Source organism: Nothobranchius furzeri, chromosome 19 (assembly GCF_043380555.1).
Source record: "Nothobranchius furzeri strain GRZ-AD chromosome 19, NfurGRZ-RIMD1, whole genome shotgun sequence".
Lineage (NCBI taxonomy): Eukaryota > Metazoa > Chordata > Actinopteri > Cyprinodontiformes > Nothobranchiidae > Nothobranchius > Nothobranchius furzeri.
This window is the reverse complement of record NC_091759.1, coordinates 7157711-7173693: the sequence shown is the minus strand read 5'-3', so window position 1 is coordinate 7173693 and position 15983 is coordinate 7157711. Positions and strand designations below refer to the sequence as shown.

The 15983-nt window shown below is 40.7% G+C and overlaps 2 protein-coding genes across 4 annotated transcripts in view; one reads left to right on the top strand and one right to left on the bottom strand.

The window, feature by feature from the left end:
* The window catches only part of LOC107394552 (sodium bicarbonate cotransporter 3), a 60728-nt gene extending 59974 nt beyond the window's left edge, over positions 1-754 (top strand). Inside the window, exon 26 of the mRNA XM_054745079.2 lies at positions 440-754. Within this exon, the coding sequence (XP_054601054.2) occupies positions 440-521 (82 nt within the window). The 3' untranslated portion in view covers positions 522-754. The remainder of the gene's footprint in view (positions 1-439) is intronic.
* A 3040-nt stretch (positions 755-3794) lies between these two features.
* LOC107394553 (homocysteine-responsive endoplasmic reticulum-resident ubiquitin-like domain member 2 protein) lies at positions 3795-15772 on the bottom strand. 3 transcript variants are annotated; one of them, XM_054745082.2, is made up of 9 exons: positions 15082-15772; positions 12635-12909; positions 11790-11867; positions 8700-8813; positions 8393-8511; positions 5274-5384; positions 4916-5203; positions 4736-4850; positions 3795-4631 (listed from the first exon to the last, which is right to left on the bottom strand). In XM_054745082.2, exons 2-9 carry the CDS (start codon positions 12779-12781, stop codon positions 4446-4448), a joined length of 1158 nt encoding a protein of 385 aa, XP_054601057.2. In that variant the 5' UTR covers positions 12782-12909; positions 15082-15772; the 3' UTR covers positions 3795-4445. The 3 variants fall into 3 exon arrangements, with proteins under 3 accessions (XP_054601057.2, XP_054601056.2, XP_015829024.3); XM_054745081.2 differs by lacking the exon at positions 15082-15772 and adding an exon at positions 13728-13817; XM_015973538.3 differs by lacking the exon at positions 15082-15772 and adding an exon at positions 13314-13467.
* Between the last annotated feature and the right edge of the window lie 211 nt (positions 15773-15983).

Here is a 15983-nt window from a genome sequence, read left to right as displayed (position 1 = left end):
AAGTGGACCCAAGCTTTAGCCTGCGTTCTTTCTACCTTGCTGCTCTGTTTACAACTGGCTCGCAGCGACTGACGACATAACGCTCTTGCACATGTGCAGCTGTCTTGGCAAGTTCTCGTTATGATGGACGGGTACCAAAACGAGGCACCGTTTGAAATTACGTGAATCGGTGCTCGGTCGGTACTATGGAATTCGGGCGGTACCTTAAAAAGTACCGAATTCGGTACCCATCCATAGTACATAGAATAAATGTTAAAACAATATCCCTCGTAAAAAGACAAACTGCTAAAAATTTGGACTATCACCATTCGCTGATAAATTTGCTCAATCGCCCAACCTTAGTAGGGCCTGGTGGAAAAGGTCCATTATAGGATCAGTAAAGTCACCTTGGTGACACAAACAAAACTGCTCCAACTCATCTTTCTTTATCTCTGCACAGCCAAGAGAAGGTGGCGTGCGTTAGAGTTGACGTGAGCCCAGACACACCAGGAGACGGCTCTGCCACAGAGACCTTCCTGTGACGAAGGAAGAGCCCAATCTTCTCCCTTGGACCTTCACAACAATTCCTCACTGAGCCGGTGCTTGTCAGGAGGGCAAAGAGGAACGGAAGCGGCACGATCTGTCTGCAAAACTCCCTTCTCCTTTCACGGGGTGCCGACGAGCTCCCACAAAAACACAATTCCAGCTCTTCCAGTAACACTCCAGTCTGGAAGTCCTACATGTTGATTACCAAGATGCACTGCATATCACACATCCTCACAGATGGAAGGAAATACTCAACACTTTCTGTTTTGGAGTACTCTTAATTTAGCTTTTTTTTTTTTGCCTCCTGCTTTGATGTCACAGGAATGGCCTCTCTTATAGGGTCTAAGAATTGAACCCTAATTTCAGCCATTTTTTTTTTACTTTTACTGTTATTGTTGAGATAATCTCAAGTTGTTGTTGGCTGAACACTTTTATTAAGTTAAACCAGCTTGAAATGTTGTTTCATAAAAGCCATTAAAGTGCTTTTTGTGTTTATTATGAAGATGGTTTTGCACAGAGAGTGATGCAAACCAAATCAGAGGGGTGTTCAGAACATGACTGCAACACATCGCCACTGCAATACGTCCTGGATTCAGACCCAAGTCTTCTCTCTCCAGGATATTTAGTGTTAATATCGCTGCTTGGACATTGTTTCACTGTTCAACACACATCGTGTTTGTTATTTCTTAAAGTAATCTATACTGTACTGTTTTCATTTGTACTGTGATAGAAAAAGTCACGTTAGAGGCCATATAAAGTCTGTACTGTACAGTGAGCACTTTGCTAGGAAAGGTGAAAAATAGATTCTATTGAATTATTGAAATGATCAATTCCCACAGTATCCTCTCCAGATGTTGTTCGAAAGCAATTCAAGATTGATTTCCAACAGCAACCGATGATAAACTATTTTAAAAAGAAACAAAAGTGTAAAATAAGAGAATATTTGTGATCCCAGTTAGATGCACTTGTTTTTATACTGTCTGTATTCCTGTGAATATTATTGTGTTTGTCGTACAAAGATGTCTAGAGTTACGGATACCTTTATGCAAAATATTTCCACTGAATATGTTCAAAAAGCTATTAGAAAAAAACCTCACTCTGTATTTTCTTCCAAAGGCAGTCATGCTTTAGCAATAACTATTCCAACAAGGTTCAATGTTTGGACTCCTTCAAGAATGATTTGTGTTTGTGCGTTTCATCAGCTGTGTGTGTAGCGATCCTACCAACAATAGCTTATGTGCCTTGTTGAAGCTCTTTATGTGCGAGTGTTGTGCTGATTATCCCCAACGTTCCACATGATGGCACACAGACTCCAAAGACGGGCCATCCGTTGCACAGTTTATTTGTTGTTGTGTCGTTCTGACGTCTGTGTGAATGTCTAGTTTCCAATTTCAGAACATAACTACAAGCTGTTTTTATGCGTGTGTGTATGTGTGTGTTCTGCTGTAGTATTTGCTCCCCACTAAAACATGCAAAGATGAAAAGATCTTAATAACACAGAGGTACAGTTTCCTATTTAAACCATCAGTGAATGTTAAATTATTGTGGTGTCAATGTAAAATGAAAACATTTATTTATTTTGCCAAAAAGAAAGAAAGGTATTACGCTTCACTCGTGGTTCATTCTGACCAAAGTGAATATTTATCCATAGTGTTTGCATTTTCTGATTTTGTCTTATTAGATACCCTATTTTCATGGGATCACACTTGAATTGGAGTTCTTTAAATTTAAATCAAAAGAATCAGCTACAAAAAGAAGCAATATTTAAAGCTTCAGAATCAGCAAACAAAAGGTATTTCTACTAACGCACGAACCGTTGGTGAAGAACTTTGCATTCTGTTGTTTGGTTGATGACTTCTGTCATTTCAGATTGTTGCAAAGCAATAAAATGGAACATATTCTGATTTTACTGTCCTTTTTAAATCTTCGAATCATGAGTCGTTTTTCCACTATAGGAGTTCCAGGAAATAACTGGGAGCTACGATGGATCGGTTTGCGAAGATGTCAGCTTATCGCGACTGCTACCATCCAAAACGGTGACACGTGGTGTGGATACAGGTCGGGCACTAGAAGTGACATGTCAGTCGAGAACAAAATGGCTTTTAGAGCCAGCTCTTTGAAGTGACCGATCACAGATGGTTCCTTCTTGGAGGAGCCAGCTGTGATCTACACCGACTGCACCAACTATATATATATATATACATATATATATATATATATATATATATATATATATATGTATATATATATACATATATATATATATATATATATATATATATATATATATATATATATATATTTATTTTAGGACAACAAAATTACAGTACTTGATGGTAATTTCGTTTTTAATTTCACCTGAGGATCTGATTAGTACTAATTTCATTATATATATATATATATATATATATATATATATATATATACATATATACATATACATATATATATATATATGTATATATGTATATATATATATATATATAAATATATAATGAAATTAGTACTAATCAGATCCTCAGGTGAAATTAAAAACGAAATTACCATCAAGTACTGTAATTTTGTTGTCCTAAAATAAAAAGGTACCAGAAGGTGGCAGCAGAGAGCTGCATCTACCTGTGGCTGATAGATCCCGCCCATCAGTGGACTTTTACAGATCAGTATTCCGTTTACAGTTTTGTGTAATTTCTGGTGATAAGTTGAGAAACAAGAAATGTGAGGAGCCGTTTGAGAGATGAAAGCCAGTTCTCTTGATTTATTATAAATTATTGTATTTTTCTAAAATTTTCAACATAGTGCTTCAAACATAACCAAAACAGCAGCCAGATCATGAGCATTTTTCCCAAATGGACAAAATAAATTATTCATAATAATGCAGGAAGTTATGAAAGGAGCCCAAACAGAATCTCTACTTCTTCTTCAGTGTTTTCAGACATTTTTTGTAGCAATAAAAACTGCAGCTAGCGTCTTATGTGCTATTGATTTCATCATGCGGTTCATATTTTGGCTTGCATTAAGTTAGAATTTTTTCTGTTTTAATTTAAAGTTTAAGAATATGCTAAATGAAAAAATAAAAGAACTTATCAGATTCTCAGATTTCAAAAAAAGAAATTACCATTAAGTCAGTTTTATCAAAAAAAAAAGAACCAGCAGGTGGCAGCATAGAGCTACATCTACCTACAGCAGACAGATCCCACCCATCAGTTGTTTATGTTGATCGTATTCAGGCAAAAGCTAAAGCCAAACACTTTAAAACACACAAGACACCATTTCACTTGACGTTGTTTTAATAAACATGAATATAATTCTTATTTCACAGACATGTTAGTGTGGCCGCAGTCATTTCTGACAACCTAAGGTGTGTACTGTTAGACTTAAATGAACTCTGCATTTTGGCAGTGCATATTTTACCAAGAACATGTTTTATTTCTCCACAATAAAAAAAACTGCTCTTTAAATGCCGCCGTGTCTGTATTTTATCCTGTAATTCCTCTCAGTCACCTCCTCAAGACGACCCAAACCTCGATCACTTTCAGAACCTTTCAGACCAAACTCTTCATGTGATTTCAAACATAAGTGCAACGATTCATTATTCACAGAAGCTAATACTTTATACTAAAGTGGCCTTTTCATAAAGTGTCTCATGTTATTTTAACCACTACAACCAAAGTTTGTTTAAATAAAAACAAAACTATTCCAACAGCCGTCAAATCGTAGTAGAGCAGTTACATTTGTCCTCTTTAAATCTCAGCACATAGCCAGTAAAGCAACGTTTCGGTCACTGGACACTTAGAAACCTTTGTTTTTATGTTTTTTCCCCAGTTAGACGTGACTGGTTTTTTGTGTTTTGGCTCAAAACGCAGAGAACCGGTAAAAAGGAAGGGTCTTCTTCTTAAAAACTAAAGCTGCTCCGCTGGAGCTCAGTTAGCGACGTTCTGCGGTCCTTCTGGGATGAGCGACATGAAGAATGTTATGATAAAAGACCACGTGGAAGACAGGAAGCCTGCATTAGGGGTGCTGTTGGGATCTTCTGCGCCTTCCTCTCCACTTTCTCCTCCATCATCATCATCATCATCTTCATCTGAGCCGTCATCGTTCACTCCGTCCTGCACAGGGAAGTAAAATCAAAGATATGAGTTCAAAGCCTGAGGTTTGTTGGTAATTAGGTAGTAATATTGCATGTTTGCTGTCATGGATGAGAGGTGTTCACCATTTCTTGTGCGTCTTGGTTCTGTTGGTCTCCATCCACATCCTCCTGATTGGGAAGGTCTCCTGGAAGCTGCAGGTCGTTCTCCAGGTTGAAGGGAAACCAGCCGGTCTGGTGTCTGCAGACACAAACTATTTAAAAACACCTCTGGTTGGTGTAAAGATGGACGCGTGGACCACTCACAGGTAGAGCAGCAGCATGGCCACCGTCACCATGACGAAGCGGCTGAAGGACGAGTAGAAGTAGACTATACTGAGTAGGATGGCCAACCGAGAAAACGTGTACACCCAGTCCAGCCAGTCCCTGTTCAGCTCCTCCTCATTCAGGATCTCCCCTCCCTGGGCGTTCATTTGGACCTCCGGGTTGCCGTGGCGACCCACCTGAGGTTGCCGGCTCTGAGGATCTGTCTGACTGGACTGAGTCGAAGGCTGATCGGGTCTGAAGTGCTGGGAGGAGGCGGCCAACAGCTGACTGGAAGAGCGGAAATTGAAAAGGTCCGTTTTTGTGTTGGTGCAATAAAGTTTGGTTTGTAGAGCCTTACTAGTGCATGTAGTACTGCCTGACGTAGAGCTGCTGCCACCACATTAGTGTCAAAGGGTTGTAATAGGCAGGTAGGTGTGTCGGGGGGGTATTCAGCGGGTACTGGCTCCAGCTGGGGAATTGAGCAAAGAAACGCCAAAAACAACACACACACACACACACACACACACACACAGAGAGAGAGAGAGAGAGGAGAAACACCATCACTCAAGGAAAACGCTCTGGAACAAGACCCTGAATCATCTTGTAGGAGCAGATTTAGTGATTAAGAGGAAACTGGAAGTGGACTTGCCTAACTTTGTGTAAAGTGGTGAAGAATAATAAATCTACGGAAGAGGATTAGGGCCACTGGAAAAAAATAAGAAAATTAAATCCGACTTCTGGGAATAAAGTCAAAATTCTGAGATTACAATGCTGGTGGTGGTCGGAGGGACCGGTGGCGCCAGTGCTCGGCAGCCTCGCCTCTGTCAGTGCGCCCCAGAGCAGCTGTGGCTACATTGTAGCTCATCACCATCAGTGGGTAAGAATGGGTGAATGACTGATTGTGTTGTAAAGCGCCTTGGGGGGTTCCAGGACTCTAGAAGGCGCTATATCAAAGACAGGTCATTTACCATTAAAGTCAGACCTCTGAAAAAGCCTAAACTGTGAGAAAACTATCAAAAATAATGAAATTAACTCATTCGCTGCCAGCGTTTCTCACCATTTTTACTGGTTTTTTTAAGAGTCACAGAACAATGCGCGCTAGGATGATGTCGACACCAAAACAACCAAAACTAAGCGGAGACTCACCTCTTACATCAGGAAGAATCCGCGCGTTTCGAGCGTTATTCGTTCTTTATTTATTCTTTCATAATCCGTTGTTGAATTGTGATCGGCAGAAGCTTTTCAGGTTCGCGCCTCACTTTTTTTTACAGCAGCGGCCCAAAACGATCTCCTAACACATGGATTTTCTGCTTCCTGATCGCGTGACGTACGCGGATGAAGATCGGCTTCAGAGCTGGGATGTTTGTCACGGTGTGGGGGCTCCTTCCGACGCCCACACAGTAAAAAAAAAAATGCAAATGACGACTCTAGTCGTCAATGGCAATGAATGAGTTAAAGTCAAAATATTGAGATTCAAATAATTATTCTGAGGAAACATTAAAGTTCTGAGATTAAAGTCAGAACTCGGGAAAATGTCTCATTTCTGTGATTCAAGTGCAGATATGTAATAACAATTAAAGCTGTTATAGCAAATCTACACAACAAGCTAGGTTTTGAACGCAAACACGATCATGAAGCACACCCCTCCCCTCAGACATCTTCCTTGAGACGCTTCTGCCGGAACCAGAAACCCGTGTTGCCAGAGGAAACGAGATAGCTCTAAACACCCATCGCTGTTTTCTAGGTCCCAACTTCTTTTGTTGTCCGTTACTTTAAAATGACTTTACGGAGTTTTGAATTTTTATGCTCGCGACTGCGCCCTCAGGCCAAAAGCGTAACGGCAGCTTCAATAGTAGGTTCGTGCACGAGGCGCGCATGCTGTACGTGCACACTCCTTAACGAAAATAACAGCTGAGACAGTCCCGTGCGTGCGTGTGTGTTTGTGTGTGTGTGTGTGGGGGGGGGGGGGGGGGGGGGACAGAGGACAGGAGAACACGCAGCTAATTAATTAAATAATTTGGTTCTGTACATTTCTCTTCAGCACAGCCGACAAAGGTTTAAGATGGGTCAGTCCTCCTGCATGCTCAGATCATTCCCTTCCCTTGCTTGAAAAATTGTTCCAAAATGAAAGTTGAACCCACATCTTTTTTATCTGTGAATTCAATGCCGTTCGGCGAGTCTCAAATAAAAATTTGGGCATCTTACTGTAAAAAAATATACCATTAATGTAAAAAATAAACTCTAAATAAACTATGTTCACATCAAGATTCTAACCCGGGTCTTCCGCACGGGAGTCCGCCGTCTTACTGGGTGAGCTATAACACCAGTGATGTCTTTTGTATCTGTAACATTTATATCCTTGATGACAGCTGAAACAATGTTCAAAGGACGGTTCGGAGCGAAAATGGCTATTTTGTTGCTAATGTGCAGGAAATATCTAGAAGAAAGTAGCTAAGGTCCTCAGAAATGTAGCTAGGTTCATCTCTAGGCGTTAGGAACAGCGACAAAGTCGCTGAGTTGGCACACTCTCTCTCTGCTGCTAAAGCTACTGATAGCAAATGCTACGGGCGATGCCTGAGTGTGAACACGTATGAAGCAGCCTGCTCGACCCGAGCATCTCTCTTTTTCTGTGATTTTACAGAAAAACAGGCAATCACAGTAAAAATGCCAGGGCTCATTCTACAGGACCAGGGCATTGCAGGAGAATGTATGAAGAAGAAATTTATTATTTCTATACATGTTTTGGCTGTCAAACTTCCATAATGCCCCTTTAAACAGTGCTTTTCTTTTTTGGACTGGTAGTTTGTCCTAAAGTTGAAGTGGTAGCAGTCAGCTGCTCCTCCTCCTCTGATTATACGGAGCGGAGAACCTCTCACACCAGCGGGGATCTGCTGCTAAATACGTGAGTGCTTAACGAACGGACCCAGGGAAGTGCAGCGATTCTGCGAGACCGACAGCCAGATGGTGCAATAGTTGCTTTGGTCTGAAACGTGTCATTGGTAGAAGCTTTTAGACAAAAGTGAGAGAACACTTAGATTTTTTGGGAATTTCCTTAATATATTTATAGCTTTACCAGGTTAGAACATTGTTAAGAGACATGAACGAAAAGGTTTTAAGCTAATTTGTTCTCCAAAATTGCCATCGCAGCTTTTAAACAATTGTAATTTGATGCGTAAGGCATGAATCCATGAAAAGCGGGTAGGAATGTTTACGTTTTACTGCTCTCTACTCCTTTTCGGACTGAGTTATTTGTTTTCCCGCTTTATTGATATTTAGAGTTCTTGTGGTTGGTTCTAAATGGAAACAAACAAACTTGGAGTTCTGACATTTTTCTCAGAATTCAGATTAAAGTCGGAATTGGTTTTCCTTTTTAATCCTCTCCTGTAGGAATCAGCTCTTTAAAGTGACGCCAAATGGAATCTGACCTTAAGAACAAGTTAAGTTTGTGTATTGAGTCATCTCACATCAAACACTGACCTCTGTATAAACTGTGGATACATCTGGTGATAAGGAAGAGCTCCAGCTTGCTGTCTCATCCCATCACCGCCCGCCCCTGAGGACATCGGGCCATCCTGACTATTAGAATGTGGCGGAGCCTGTTGCCAAAACAAAACAAACAACGACAACAACAAAAAAAGATGGAAGGTGTTAGCAACAGTAGTGAAATAATAACCCGCGACACGTCGAGGAGGTGTGGGATACGACGGTGCTGCTGGGTGATGAAAGGAAATGGGATTCTGATGAAATGAGTCGAAAGTTGCACAGAAGCGTGCTGCAGACCCACCGTGGGACGGGCTGCGCTCTCCTGAGGCTTGTTACCGCGACATCGAGGCGGCTTCGGGGAGCTGGGGGGGGTCCGGGAGGCACACACCAGATGGAGCATATGGTACTCGTCCTGCTGTGGAGACCAGCACAGCGCAATTACCTCACCCAGTCCAAGGATTGCATCGTCTTCAGGACTTTGTTGTCCCACCAATACAAAAAAGCACTTCTCTATAAACAAACCTTTATTATGAAGAGTTTTCAAAACAAAACTGATGTTTTTTCATCTTTGTTGAAGCTCAGACATAATCAGTTCATTAAGCCACCTGAAGCTCTTCTAAGTTTCTTCTACTCGTGGGTGGAGAGGTGGAAAACGTGTGTGGTAAACACACACTTTAGGTGAGACTAATCTCAGGTACATGTGGTTATATCTGGACAGTCACTACCTGCAAAAAGCATCCCTCAAATGTTCTACTGCACAACAAAAATGTTCTAAAATGATTCATTGGTGCCTGACCTTCAATGACGGTTTAAATTCTTACAAACGTCCAGAAATGCATGAAATAACTAGTTTGAAACAACTTTGACTCGTGGTGATGCTTTTGGAAAACAAACTGTTAAATAAACTCTTTGCTCACATGAATTGAAAGCACTTTTCAAGATGAGCTTAACTGTTGTGGCATGTCTCCATAGCAGTATTACACTATAACCTATTTCAGGTATGATTACAAACTCTTCTAAAGCTGGGGTCCGTGGTGTGACGTCATCGAGGAGAAGATTTTGAAATTTGAACGACTATAGCTACGTCTAAAACCAACACGAATCCAGCAAAATGATGCTAGCACAGCCCCGCTAACACTAAAACTGGCTAAAATCCCTTTTTGTTCCCCTCCCTCCTCTTCCACAGTTAGCTTGAAGCTAACTGACCCACATTAACCCTTAAGGACTTAAGCCCTTTTGAAAGAAAAAAACTGATTGGAATAAATACATTAAAATGTAGAAAAACATACATTTAAATTAAGAAGTCAAATAATTTTCTATATATGTATGTATAGGATGTCACTTAGAGTTGTCAAACACGAATATATGACTCCAGAAGCAAATTTGCAGATGTTTGAAATGGGATGTGACACCAGTCAACGCAGGTCAGGTTAGCATTCAAGCTAGATTGGTGTGCTAAGCTAACTATGAGTCAGTGGCAAATGGGGCACATTCTTGTTGATCAACAGCTCCCTCTTGCAGGTACACACTTCTATTTACCAACACGCTCGGTTCCTGATTCGTTGAGCTGTACAGGCCAGGGGCGGGGCTTAGTGGAAATATAAACAAAACTCTGAAAATGTCAAGTGGTGCTCGCTGCAGAACCACAAAGGCGGAGCTGCACCAGAGTCAGCCCCGCCCATTCCAGAATCAGCCCCGCCCATTCTATCGGAGTCAGTCCAATTCCTTCCAGTTGTCAGACTTTATAGCATTCTGGAACCAAAGAGGGTGTTATAGCTAAAAAATGCAAGATTGAGGAGGGAGTTGAGAAGTGAATTGAACAGTTTTTGTAAAGGTTCCATATAATGAAAAATCTAACTTTTGGAACTTTTAATCATGTTATATTGTCATTTCCTCATAAGAAACACGCCAAAGCCATTTTTGGCCTCATTCATGCATTTTCTTCCCATCTCAGCTTCAATTTGGTCTCCTCCCCCAAAGCGGGTCTGGTCTTGGTTCTCAAATCTGGATATTCTGTGAATTTTCTGACAAATTATTTCTGAAATGACTTCTACTGAGACACCGCCAGAAAAATCATACATCCCATCTACAAAGACACACCAAATAACATAATAAAATGTAACGCCACCTCATTTTTATCAGATGTGGTGGTGTAGTGGTGATGGTGTCAGATTGACATGCAGTTTTGCGCAGGTTCGCCTCCCAGCAGTGGAAATATTCTATAATCTCTTTTCCTCATTTCTAGCTACACTTGCCAGTACTATGTTTACAACAATTTATTGGTATGCCGTTTAACATATAATGACTAATGTGTTTTTTTTTATTTATTCATTCGTTTATTTAGCCAGTGTGAGTCCATCTGTGAGCAGAGTTTCAACTAAAATGTTGTTTAGGAACGACCAAATTCAAAGAACTTGTAGAGACATAAATATTTTGCTGAAAATGAACATTACAACTAAAATATGAACAAATTAAATGTTTCAGCTGGCTGAATAGATTGTTGCCGACCCCACCGAGAATCGAACCAGCATCAGCTGAGGGGAAAGCAAAACGTAAGTCAGACGATCTTGCCACTGGACTACCAGAACCCACAGGGAGAGGGTACGTGCTGTTGTACAGGACTTTTGTTAGAGCGGCTGTGGGCAGATATTCGCTACGAGAAACCTTTTTATTTCGGGATATATTCAGACTTTGTCATGTAGCAAGTTATATTTATCTTGTTTAATTGGAGCACAGAACATAGCATTAACGACTGTAAACTAGTAACAGCCGTCATTCATGTGGGTCAGGTCAGTTTGCGATAAAGTTGAAAACAAAAACGGAAGTCAGTGGGCTAGGCTGAGTTTGCGTGAATGGGCGGGGTTGACTCTGGTGCAGCTCCACCTTATGGTGCAGCTCCGCCTTTGTAGTTCTGCAGCGAGCACCCTCTCGAAAATGTTAGCGTTCAATCATTTTAAAAGATTTTGATTAAGAACCCCGATGAAAGGGGTAGCATTTCTTGAAGGATCACACTTGGCCTGCAGTCATGCGAGAGTAAGATCTTATGTGGTGTATCAGCACTCTGAATCTGTACATTTCACTGTGTTGTAGCTCTAGCAGGTCAATATCATGTGATTTTCACCCCCACAGCAGAAGGACTAGCTTCCAAAGCCTTTCGTGTGACCACACAGCAACATTTCCTTCTGCTCAACTACTCGTAAGTCATGAAGATTAAAGTTTTATCTGAGTTTTATCGACATTTTTCCCTCAGTAGTTGAGATTCTGTGCAGATAATTCAAGCCAAAGCTAAAAGATTTCTTCAGATGGGTGGAACTGTGTTAATATTTACACGTTTCTCTAAAATCTTAAACAATTTCATAAAAGTTTGTCTTTTTTCCTGATCAAAACTTACCTTCCGGAGCACATCTTTTAAGGTGAAGTGATCCAAAAGCAGTTTTCCAGAATACACCAGCCTCTGGTCTTTAGAGCTCTACAAACACAGCATGATGACAATAAAGTCACACAACAGAAATGACGTATAGCCTATAAAACTCAGCATCAAAGGGCAGCTAACTTGTGTAAGTAAGGAGGATGAGATTGTAGTAACCTCAATCAGGATAAGTGGGTCTTAATGGATTTAGTACAAGGTCAGCGTGTGTCCTCATTGAGCCTGCTTTCACTCTACTCCCATTCACATTTCTGTTTCCACCTCCACGGCGCTCGTTGTTAAATATATCTCAGTTAATCGTAAACGGCACAAACAAAAGTGCAACTACCAGTGAGATAACACTCTCGCTCTACAAGGTAGCAGTTTGTACCAGAGGAGCAGAACGTAAAGAGAGCAAAATCAGATTAGAGGCACGATAAGAGGAATGGAAATTGCCTGTCGGGTTGTCTTTTCAGTAAAAACCTCATTTATTTTCACTGATTAGATGAAACAGCTCCATCTATACGTGGATTTTTTTTCCCCCCAAAGCGATAAAATCGAGAGGGAAGTGAATCGGAATTAACACACAGAAATCAAGAAAAGAAAACTGGCGATGGTTATGTAAGTTTTAGTCTAAATTACCTGAAAAGCCAACGTCTTCCTCATCAGTTCTGACAGCATGTACACAACTCACTGAGTTTGAACTTTACAGATATCAAAAGGATGCCAACAGATATTTGGGACAATCGCAGGCGACTCGGCTGATTACAAACGTGTTTACATAATCAGATCTTCCTGAAACCGAACAAAACTAAAGCTTTGCTACTTACAGGTTTACTGGGGTACACGTCAGACAGGTGGGCTTTGAGTTTCTCTACAGTCCAGTTCTGGTAACAGTTGATTGTCTGGTCATTGTATTTTTGGTTGGGAGCCCTGATGACGAGGATGACAGGATTGTCCACAACACCTTGGTCCATGACGCTCACACATTTGCCTTCGATAAACTACGAGGTGTGATCTGGAGCAGACTTTCGGTGAAATGTTTCCAATCCGAACGGTTCTAGAGCTTCTCTGGTAGCATCAGGAGGAGAAAGACAACAGGAAACTGTCGGATAAAAGAAAAAAACTAAGTTAAAAAAATCCAGTGATACAGAATGTAACCTGAAACGATCTGTCAATTGTTTTTGTCATTTTAGCACATTCCGATATTAAGCGATTACTTTCACTGTCAACTGAATAACCGTAACGTAATACATTTAACATAAAGACACGTTTTATCTATATAAATATGTTCGGTATAAAATAATGTTCTGTAAAAAAATAATAATACAGGATCGGTTTAAAGGGATCTTTAAACGCTTTTGCTAACGCTAGCTTGTACACATTCCTCTTTAACCTCAATAAAACGCACTGGATGAATTCTCCACCGAACACGGATAACTGTCCGAGTTGGTTTAAACAACCTCTTGTTGATGTTAGTTTAAAAAGACTCCTGCCTGATTATCCTACCTTGTTTATCCCGTGTGTTGAAACAACGCTAGTAACTCAAAGCCCTGCCTCGGCTGCCTGGAGTTCTTCTTCTTGAGTTTTTTTAAAGGTTGTAACAACGAGTTGTTGTGCTACTGCCGCCGAGTGGTTTGGTGGTGAGAGTGCCTGGTTTAACTGGGTTTAACACAAGAAACATAATAGAAAATCTTTCAAGATTATAATCGATTAGGTAGGCCATTCGATTACGGTAGGTTAGATTTGTGTAACCTTTTTGATGGAAAAGATGGAGATTGTGTGTATTGGGAAATGAGCTATTATTACTGCCACCTAGCGCCAATAAGGTTTATTATACTGTATTTGACACTGGTGGAAAAATGAATTTGCAGAAGTAAATATTTATATTTTTAATTTTTACAAGAAAACTGATTACTTAACTGTTCTTTCTCCCGGTGCAGTTGGGTCCTTTGATGGCGTTTTTATCTTCTTTGTACCTACTACATCTGCACTCAGCCAGCTGCCCGTTCTCTGTTACGTACGTACGTGCGTGCGTGCGTGCGTGCGTGCGTGTGTGTGTGTGTGTGTGTCTTGGGACGGGATTGAGGGTGGGAGGAGGGAGAAACAAAGGGGATCTCTTATGTGAATCTGTGTGGGAGGGGTGGGAAACCGCCTGCTGTCTGGTTGTTTTTAATATTGTAAGTAAAGCGCTTTGAGCTGCATTTGTATGAAAAGCGCTTCAGAAATAAATTTTGATTTTTTTTTAATTTTATTTAGAAATACACCGTTTTGGTGTAACCAAAAATTGTCATTGACATTTTTATAAAGGAAGATTTTCATTAAATGTGAAATGATAATTTCTTTACAACCGATATTTCTTTGCACGAGTAAAACAACGAAGCAATATAGATGATATGGAGAATTGGGGAATTATAGCTGACTATTCAATTGTGCCTTAAAATATACAAAATAAAATGCAAAAAATATAACCACCGACTACACCATCAATAAAGTGATCAACAAATTACAAATGTTTCACTCCTCACAGGTGGATGCAAAAATAAAACCAAGAGTTTTCAAATGAAATGAAATGAACAAACAACTAAAATCAAATTAAGCACAGAATACTGCAATTAAATCTGAATATTCTGGAGCAAAATGTCTTTTCTGGGCATAAGACATTCAGTACACAAAAGTAGAATTAAACAAACTCTCATTTTCTATCTTACTCATTTGATTTTAAATGTGTGTGCATCCGTTTGTAATTAGCACTGATGAGTTAAAGATTATAATTGTCCAGAAAAACATACAGAATACTGAAATAAACACAAACAAAGTAATGTTTGCTGATGATGGTGCACTGGTACAATTAAAGCATTCCGTTTTGCTATCTAGTCATAAAGCTGACAGAGCAGGAATTTGAGATAGCAAGAATCAAAGTGAGTCAGCAAATGTAAGAAAGTTCAAGGTGATCAAACTCCTCAAATAAAAGCACATCACATACAAAGGTCTGAGCTGACTCATTCAGATCACAGCGCACTTCCAACCTCCTTTGTGGTTCTCATGCTGTTCGCTGGGGCTTTAGAACATCATTTCCTGATCAGATGAGAGCCAAAGTGCCACCCTCAGTGGGATAGAAGGCTTCCATATCCTGTCACGGCTTTTACAGCAGGTAGCAACTTGTGTATTACACTTCATTACAACATTTCCAGGACCAGAGTGACTAACTCTGAAAAAGTCTGTGGCAGCTTTACCACATTATGTCATTGAGCACCAGAATCACTCCTTGACCCACCTTTATTTGAGGTGCTCCATTTTCTTCACACAGAAAAAAGCTGCTCCAGTTTCCTCACATCACAGACTACAGAGCCACAGTGTCAGGTGCAAAAATGAATAAATATGGTTTGATTAATTCAGTTTGCTAGTTTTTGCCATGTAGGTTGGGCGTAAAGGGTTTCACTGTCAGGATTTGATGTGGTAGGATGTGTAGGACCCAAAATGCAGAAAAACCAGATGAACCAAGCAGGAGGTAGATGATGAAAATAAATCCTTTATTTAGGAGTAGTCCACAGGCAGGGAGCCAAAACCCAAAAAACTAATAACTGAGCAATAAAAACACTAGAGGACTAGAGACACTGGAACACTAGCTAGGAACAGGAACGAGACTGACAAGAACAACAACAAACATTAATGGACCGACAAGAACACAGAGACAGACAGGGCTTAAATACACTGGGAGGAGCAATCAGGGAAACAGGAAGCAGGTGTGTGGGGTGAGCTGCTGGAGGGAAGGCAGGTGACACTAATCAACTCAATGGGGAAAACAGAAACAGGATGGCAAATACCTTAACACAAAACTAAACAACAATTTCCTAAAGACAGAGGGAAGGACTCACACTAACTAGCTGGAGGAGGACATGGTACATACACACACTGAGCTGGGGACAACGAGGCTGGAGCTGACCTGGGAGGAAATAGTGAAAAAGATATCAGACACTAAACTGACACACAGAAAAAGGACACAAGAGGGCGCCAAAGGGCTACAACAAGACACATAACAGGGATGCAGACAAGGACACATGAGGGCGCTAAGAGAGCACAAGGGGAGAACCTGGAGTGGAGCACAAGAGGAGCTGGGGAACAAAGGGACACAAGAGGGACTCTAGAGAGGGATGGAGGACACCAGGAGGCACATAA